This window comes from Branchiostoma floridae, chromosome 1 (assembly GCF_000003815.2).
Source record: "Branchiostoma floridae strain S238N-H82 chromosome 1, Bfl_VNyyK, whole genome shotgun sequence".
NCBI classification, from domain to species: Eukaryota; Metazoa; Chordata; class Leptocardii; order Amphioxiformes; family Branchiostomatidae; genus Branchiostoma; species Branchiostoma floridae.
The window spans coordinates 2,175,204-2,184,066 of NC_049979.1; the positions used below are offsets into that span (position 1 = coordinate 2,175,204).

The 8,863-nt window shown below is 42.7% G+C and overlaps 2 protein-coding genes across 2 annotated transcripts in view; both read right to left on the bottom strand.

Moving 5' to 3' along the window:
- The window catches only part of LOC118426542 (collagen alpha-1(XII) chain-like), an 11,789-nt gene extending 7,152 nt beyond the window's left edge, over positions 1–4,637 (bottom strand). The window contains exons 1-5 of the mRNA XM_035836033.1: positions 4,491–4,637; positions 3,764–4,108; positions 2,467–2,591; positions 1,423–1,563; positions 402–479 (exon numbers count right to left, since the gene is read on the bottom strand). Of these exons, the coding sequence (XP_035691926.1) occupies positions 402–479; positions 1,423–1,563; positions 2,467–2,591; positions 3,764–4,091 (672 nt within the window). The 5' untranslated portion in view covers positions 4,092–4,108; positions 4,491–4,637. The remainder of the gene's footprint in view (positions 1–401; positions 480–1,422; positions 1,564–2,466; positions 2,592–3,763; positions 4,109–4,490) is intronic.
- Positions 4,638–7,894: 3,257 nt separating this feature from the next.
- The window catches only part of LOC118422954 (cysteine-rich motor neuron 1 protein-like), a 2,742-nt gene continuing 1,773 nt past the window's right edge, over positions 7,895–8,863 (bottom strand). The window contains exon 4 of the mRNA XM_035830844.1: positions 7,895–8,059. Coding sequence (XP_035686737.1) covers positions 7,895–8,059 — 165 coding nt within the window. The remainder of the gene's footprint in view (positions 8,060–8,863) is intronic.

The window sequence follows — 8,863 nt, forward strand, 5'->3', positions numbered from 1 at the left end:
AGGACACGAACTTTTTGCTGTTATCAATAACAAAAGCTCTTGAGATCGTACTTCACTTGCTCCGCCTCGCAAGAGCATGGCTGATGATGATGATGATGATGATGATGATGATGATGATGATGAAGCAACAAATTCACAATTGACGCTATATAAAGGTGGCTTGTCCAAAATTTTAAATTTCCATTGTAAAGGTGGCAAATATAATTTGTCTGAACTAGAGCTCGCTGCCACTTCGTCTTTGTCCTTTCACTTGTATATTCTTATGTTTCTTCTTGCGTAATAATGTGAAATTAAACAAGAAATGCACAAAAACCTAGCTTCAGGTAGGTATGATAGATCTAATGTTCTAATCTTGTTGCTGCTGTGTTGTAATAGATCAGCTGTATACAAATGTCCCATACCTGTCCTTCACTGTCGCTCTGAGCTGATCCGTCCGTAATGACTACCGCCGCCGAGGGGACCCCGTCACGGAAACTTGTCTAGGCAAACAAACAAACAAACAAACAAACAAACAAAATAAGCAAACGAATAAACAAAACAAAAAACTTCAACCAACGAATATTCAAAAGCGTGCACAACCTCTAGTCAACAGATGTTTACCTCAATTTTGTTGTATACTGACTACTATACGTATATCAGCTGAGAGATTAACTCAGAGGTTTCTTCTGGACACCACTTCGGGGTAAGTCAGAAACATCCCGCCGACCCTTTATTAGAGGGAACTTCAATTGTCCGGCACGATTATCTGTATATCTATGAAATGTTGATGTTCCGGGTGCGATCTGCCCAAAACAACTGGCAGGTACAAATCAATACACTAAATATCATCATCAAAAAGGACTCCTTATTTTAGTAGAGGATCTTGGATTTTACGTTTTCTTAAAAAAGTCACTAACATAAATGATTTCAGGAGAGACAACTTGGAGAGGTGTTGTCATCTGTTTTGTCTTTCCCACCATTTATATGTTTCTTTATGGTGAAGTTTTAATAAATGAATAAATAATGAATGAACTTTATTGCACAATATTTGTACATGGTACAATTGTAAGGCAGCAGTAACAAGTCAATTAATACAATGATACTCGTCTACATACATATATAGTATAGAAATGTGAGCATAATGGCGTATTGACATAGTGTAATATGCAAGTTTAACAAGTTGGTCTGTTAACTGTACAATAGATTCTCTTTTTTAGAGCATTAAAAAGGTATTGGCCTAAATACGAAGATATGTAGTCTGGACATGACATAAGTAGATTGAAAGTACATGTGTTTGTCTTTGGTAAAGGTGTGCTAGATTTACTTGTGATCATATCCATTAATTTTTGTCTATCTACGCTATATGTAGGGCATGTCATTAGAAAATGGCACTAATTGAGTAGATGAAATATGATGATGAATATGAATAAATGTTTTTCCTACCGTATCCTTCATGAAGCGAATGGCCACGCCTGGTCGGCTCAGGCCCCCCTTCTTCATCAGGTGGTCGAAGATGAAGGAGCCGAAAGGTGGGCTCAGAGGAAAGTATGTCCTCGGCACGCACTCGTATGGAATTACTCCTATCTGTGCAACGGTCAAAAAGGAGATACTCTTAGCCATTTCCTCGTCTGCAGGTGTGGGTAGCATACCACACAATGAGCGCACAATATCTAAAGAAAGCTTTGGACATTGCTAGTGGAAGTAAATGATTTTAAGGTCTAAGACGTAGGGGTAAAAAAAGTAGTGCGGTCGAAATCTTGGAGCGTCTGTAAACACTGCAACGTGAAAGACAGCGGGGCATGAACTTTGCTATATGGTAGTATAATGAGTCGACTTTCAGATCGGAAGTACAAGATCCTGGGTGAGTCGGCTGCAGTTCAGGCTGGTTTTCAATTATTTTGGTAGGTTATACCCTCGACTTCAACATATTAGTTTGTCGTACTTGAAAATTGCACCCTACTATGATTTTATCAGCGTGAATGGGGGGGGGGGGGGCATTAGCATGAATGGGGGGGGGGGGGGCAACTGGAGCCCAATTGGGAGAACCTTCAAAGTTGAGCTTCTGGTTTCAATCAGCTGGCAAAAGGAAAAAATCGGTTCAACTGGGAAGGAAATTTCGGGGGGGCAAAATCCCCAAAAAAATCATACGGGGCCATTAAAAAGTATCAAAGCTGGCCAGGGAGTATAGCCGGCTAAGGGAGTCAAACGGTAAAGTTTGATACTATACATAACGCACCGTGATCTGGATTGGAGATTAATTGGGGCGCTCGTCTTTCGGATGGGACGTACATGTAAAAACAAGGGTCTAGTGTTCCATGTACGATTTGTCTCGGTATGTTAAAGGGAAAGTAAAACAATACCCTTCTACTTGAATAGCAAGGAAATCCGTTGCCCTATGTGCCACTACTAGGCACAACAGGGGTCTCAAGGAGCGAACGGTTAGAACTCATGATCAATGTCAAAGTCGATAAAGGATCGAAGGCTCACCCAGACGTCATGATGGAAGGAGAAGCAGCCTATAAAGTCGACCAGGAACTGCTTGACGCGATCGAACCAGGAAACCGACATGCTCGAGGATTCGTCCACAATGAGAACGACGTCCATGGAGCAAGCTACAGGGTCGAAACGGATTAGATATTTATATGTTATACTATAGTGATGTGAAATAGATGTTCATAAGTTATAGTGACGTGAAATAGATGTTCATATATCATATTGATGTGAAATAGATGTTCAGATGTTATATTGATGAAACATATTTTATCAGTCAGTGTACCCACTATGAAATCGAACGAAAGAAACATATAATTTCAAACAGTTGTCACTATTTCACCAAGCTTTTACCACCTAAGTGATCACCAAAAGACGATATTTCTGCTAAATGCACAAAATCCCACCATCATACAGAACATGGGACAGTTCATTAACCACTGCCTTCAAAGAAGAAGTCAAACCCAACAATAGTATTCATAGTATCATGTAGTTGATTAGACACTAGTTTAAATTTATGTATCACTCTTTAACTTCTCTTCGTTCTTGAGACAGTATATGCAATTAGCCCTCGGGCATTATTTTGCAAATAAACTATATGTATTGATATGTATATTATTTTGATGTGAAATAGATTTCCGATGTTATATTGATGTGAAATATATGTTTACGCTAGGGGACCCACAATCTAACCATTCCGAGGTCTCATAATGATAAAGGCCTACTCAACTACTATTTGGCGTGTGTTTTGTTATTTTATTTAGCCTGTATTTATCCGTGTCATTTTCCAGAGGTTATATTGATATCGCCAGTTTGCTAGACTACATCAACTCCTGTACTATTTCTTGTTTATCAATATGAAAAATGTATATCTACATATCCGGTATCGGACGCCCCCACCTTAGGGACCTTCTCAAAACCGTATGTCTTACGCAACAAGTTATACTGTCTGCTTTGCACAAGATTTCAAGAGAATCGATGCCACAAGCAGATTCTAAAACATCTTTAACTCTCAAATTAGAAAATGGGAAATACGTAAAATGATGCTTTTTATAATAAAGATACTGAGATCTATGATTTGCCCCACCTAATTGTAACGAGATATTACCACCGTCGTACGCCCGATGTGCGGGCGAATATGCGCTTTGGCATTCGGGCCGCGACCACACCTCAAGCGCCATAAAAGTCATCATCGCAGAGCGATGGACATAGGAAGGTAATACAGCCAAACAATTAACCAATAAGAAGACAGACCGAAAACAATACCTGAAGTAATAAGCAAAGATGCACACACCTGGTCCCGGGCCATCGGGCAGGACCGGCCGGTTGGCGAACGGGTCGGGTTCGGGCGCGGGCGTCGGTGGGTTCGGTTCGGGCGCGGGCGTCGGTGGGTTCGGTTCGGGCGCGGGCGTCGGTGGGTTCGGGTCGACGGTGTCCCCAGCGCCCGCGTCGCCCCCAGCGCCTCCAGCGCCCCCAGTGAACCCACCGTCCCCAGCGAGCGGGTCTAACCCAACGAGCGGGTCCCCGTCCCCATAGTCCCCTTCCCCATAGTAGTCTTGGCCGATTGTCTCGCGGATGGCGACGAACATCAGCAGAGTGGGCAGCAACAGTTTCCACAGCATTTTTCTTCTGTCGGAAACTGTAACGGAGGGAAACATGTACGTGTTTGTAATTGGATTGTGTATTGACAGGACCTTTTTTGCGGCAAGAATGAAACTGGTAGCTCACTGCATCAGGCACCATGACTATTCTCTTTCCGTCTTCTGTAGTTTGGTGTTTTTTTTTATATCATACTTTCGTTCCCGAAAGCTTACCGCAAGGCCTAAGTAAGATACTGAGACACGAGCCACGACTCATACTCATGCTTCATCATTGGTAGAACACGGGGAACATGTCTCGTCACAGACGTACCTGTTTCATTGATCATGGATTGATATCTAAGAAACACATCTTTAAATTCTGCTTAAAATGGAAAATGTATAAGAGATATTCAATGCTCGGAGTGTGAGAATTTGTCTTACCGGGATACCGCCTGGTGAAATCACCGGCAAAATAACCGTGAAATCAGTTACTTCAAACCTCAGTCAGGTCGAGTCGTGTCGAATTCAGCTCACTGTATTCTCGCCACTCCGTACTCAGGCCACTGATGAACGGGAAATCTGTCGGGGTGTCCGGCACAAACCGTTATGAGCCGAGCTCCAGGACGCTTCCCATTGGTCCACGTCATCAGTTTCTTCCCTTATCATTGCCTATTATCAGGATGCGTCATATCAAATAACGTGGCCAGAATATAGCCTCCATGGCAGGTCCCGGCTATGGCTGAAATTTTTATCATGCTTAGTTTGTTCATGTTATTCATGCTTATGCTTTTCATTCTGTTGGCCACTCGTAGTGCCCGATTTCAAAACCGTATCCCGACCGTGTAGTTGGTGGGGGCGAAAAGTATGATATATAAAGGACAACAAAACACACAACGCGTAACAAATCTAATAATGGCCACGATCTGTGTATATGTTTTTATTCACCATTTTAACTTTCCTTTCGGCAAACACCCTGCCGAGCATTAATTTGGGAATATATTCCAACCATAGAGGAGGTGGAGGAGGCAAAACACAGCATCAGTCCCTTGACGAAAGGCAGTCCTGTACGCAACCTGCGTCGCAAGTGATAAACGACAGGACCAAAGCGTCATGATACCCCCTTTCCACTAGAATGGCCCTCTCGTCGCGCTCTCTCTGCGACCATAATTTGCGCAACGAATGGTACAGAGAAGAAACGAATCGTTTGACACTTTGTGTTTTGTTGTCTTCTCAGTCACACTTTTACGTTTTGTATGACATACCCAGTGTGAAAGTGAAGTTTACACATATTCTATTTAGGTCGCAGTGAGAGCGCAGCGCGCCTTCAAGTGGAAAGGGGGCCTCAGCCGTACCTAGCGCCTGCTAGAGAGGCTATAGGTAGCTCCTGACACCAGGATGCCTGCTCTGTCACGTAGCTATGGCGTGTTGATAGTCAACATGTTAACAGCGATGTGCGCACGATATCGACATTTCTGTGAGACAGGCGAGCGTGTTTTGTCAGCAGTAATGTCGCCACCTCTGACCCGAGGCACGACGTTATAGATTGATATCTGTTGTCAACTAGGCGGTAAAATATGCCGCATATCAGGCATGTGATTATATCATACTGTTGCTATGATTCTCTCATGGAAAATTCTAACTGTTAGTACCGAGTTGGCAAGTCGTCTTTGATCTCAGCGTGATGTTTGTCGTTCACAATTTTAAAAAGATCTGGATGAACATTATGTTTATATCCTAACCGACCTCTGACCCGAAGGTATGACGTTTGAGATGGATACCTGGTATCAAAAAGGAGCCATGACTAATATTTTGACAAGGCCATATTGTTCCCATAACTTGCTCAAAACCCGAACTTCTGACAAAGTACGCAACTCAACGTTGATTTTGGTACATTAAGAAGGAGAATATCACCAGGGTAGACCATAGCAGTAAATGTAGATGTTCTGGTGTGTTGTTGGTTGTTCACAGTGCCAGAAAAATCTGACGTCCTTCAGATATATCATGTTTATGTCATAACATGTTTATCACAACGATCTGCGCAGAGACTAACCTCAAACAGACTATGAGTGGGTATAATATATATCTTTTGTTTCAAAGAATTGTTATATAGAATGGGCTTGTGGAGGTTGAAGTTTCTTGAAGACGAAATGACAAGTCATTTGTCTAAAGCGTGAGATCTTTGATCTCCCAATTAAGGCTATTTGAATGAGATTCCATCTCGCATCCTTGTTGATATGTTTTGCTCTCAGCTTGATGTAAACATCACCAACTTTTCATCTTTTATTCTTGTTAACAAAAATATCACAACGCAGTGCAAACGTAAATAACAAGATGTTAGTAATTGTTCTGGTATGAATTCGACGCACTGATGTAAAAGTCGACCTACTCAGCAAAAAGCGGGAGGATTTAAGGTCTAGTAAGGGTAAGTTTGAGGTCCACAGTGTTGGCGAAATAAACACTCAGATGTACAAAGATGAAATTTTGGTCGTCTCACAGTGCCCGACATGCCAGATAGATTATGCTTGCTTGCAATGATAGGAATATTTCGTTTGGTTCCTTCTGGCTTGTTTTGTACGTCGATGAGCGTAGGAGGAGGCAAAACACATCGATAATCCCCAGGTTATGGCGGGACACCTCACCGCACCTCGGAGAGGTAAAAGTCTGGCCTGTCAAGAAGAACGCCTTAGCATTAGACAATAAGACATTCTCACCTGAAATATCTTGACGAGAGTACGTTTTCAACCACATACTGTCATTTTTTGGGTCTTTTTTTATTAGAAATACTAATATATTGGTTTATCGATTCCTGCATGCTTTGTATACTTTGATGAGCATAAAAGATGGCGACAACACATCGATTATCCGCATGCCTCTCAGTAACGGGGGGGGGGGGGCTTGGGAAAACTGGTGACAGTTTGTAGTCAGTCTCTTAGTTTGAGGGCTACATTGATCATTGATCATGCAATTATGAAGGTCAAGCGAAGGGCGGCCTGTGGTTTAAAAGAAACACAAAATCTTGTACACAAACACACGCACACACATACGCGCGCACACACACACACACACACACGCACACGCACGCAAACACACACACACGCACACACGCACACACACGCGCGCACACACACACACGCACACACACGCACACACACGCGCGCACACACACACATACATACACACACACACATACATACAAACACAACACACACACACGCACGCACACATAGTGTATAGAAGTGCATATTTGTCCTTGACACTTTATTGTTTGATTGATAGTTTTCCTCACTGAGACATTTTCATTGATTGACTCATCAATTCATTGATGAAGTTCAGACATCCAGGTCATAAGATACGCCAAATAATAGTTACTCAAGCTACTGGATATGGTTTTGGAAACGGTCAGACGTTTCTGATAGCATCCACTATCTTTCGTCTTCAGCTCTTTTGTATTCATATTTATTTATTTATTTATTTATTTATTTGTTCAGCTGTTTACAAACAGCCAGGGCTGCCCAACTAGCCGTAGGCTATTGTCAAGGGCTAACCCTGTACATGTTCGCACATGTTCGCACACGACGGGTTATACCGCCCCTTACGGGGTGACACACCCGTCCGGGTGAATGATGTAGATCACCATGTGGCTGATACGAGACAGAGGTTCGCCAGGCCTCCATCCGGGTGATCCATTTTGTATTCATAATTAAGGTATGAAAAATATTTTCGTCCAGATCTCTTCAGTGTTAATGGCGAAAGATAGTGGATACTATGTGAAACGTCTGAGTACCCCCAAAATCATATCCAGTTGCTTGAGTAACTGCTTTTGGGTGATTCATCGATCTTTATGTTTATTGATTGATCGATAGAATTTCCAGAGTTGGCGAGCGGCAGACCGGGCAGCACTGTCCGGGGACGCTGACGGGGTTAGGACAGGGCGGGGCCGGGCAGTCCTGGGTCACACATCCGGGGTTTTGCCCGGCGACGGGACAATAGCACCACGTGCAGTCGTCCACCTGTGCGACACAACAAAAAGGTCTTAAAAACACATCAGATGTAATACATTCGGTTCGGGAGGGATGGAGAGAATTGGACTCCACTTCCAATACCGTGCCTCAAGCACAGTGGATAAAAACCCACTGCCCCCACGTATACGGCCTTCAACGTTATATCAAAAAGAAAATAGTTCTCCTACTAACATCGCAAAACCCACACACATAGAAAAGGTGGGATCTTTCGTCTTCCACTGTCTTCGAAAAAGGAGTCGAACCCAATAACTCAGGATCTAGAGTGAGATTTTACTAGCTTTGGACTAGACTAGACACCCTTGATATTGTTTTTTACATTGTTTTAATCTTTTATGTCACCTGCAATTAGCCCACGGGCGACAATTTGCAATAAACTAAACGTAATTAATAAAAAGGCTGTGGGGCTACTTTTACCCGAGGACATCATATAACGTCCTTGTTTTACCTTATCAAGCCTGCTGTTCTTTGCATGTTGAAAATTGTTGAAAAAACACACACATTGCCCTGCAGCTGTGTAGTGATTTTTTAAGCAAACTACAGCTATCAATACAGGACTCTTAGTCTATAGCGGTTTTAACCAACCATAACCAATGACATCCGAATGAAATCCGTGTTGGTAAATTCCATAGTGAAAAAGTTTAAACTCTGTTCAACACAAAAGGAAAACTCACCATAAAATTTTCTCGCGACCCGTCGCAGCTCGGTGAAAGAAAGGTATTGGGCCTTGAAATGCTTTGTATGAACGCTTGAGGGCGCTTTTGAGTAGCCATGGCGTATTGACATACCGTAGAG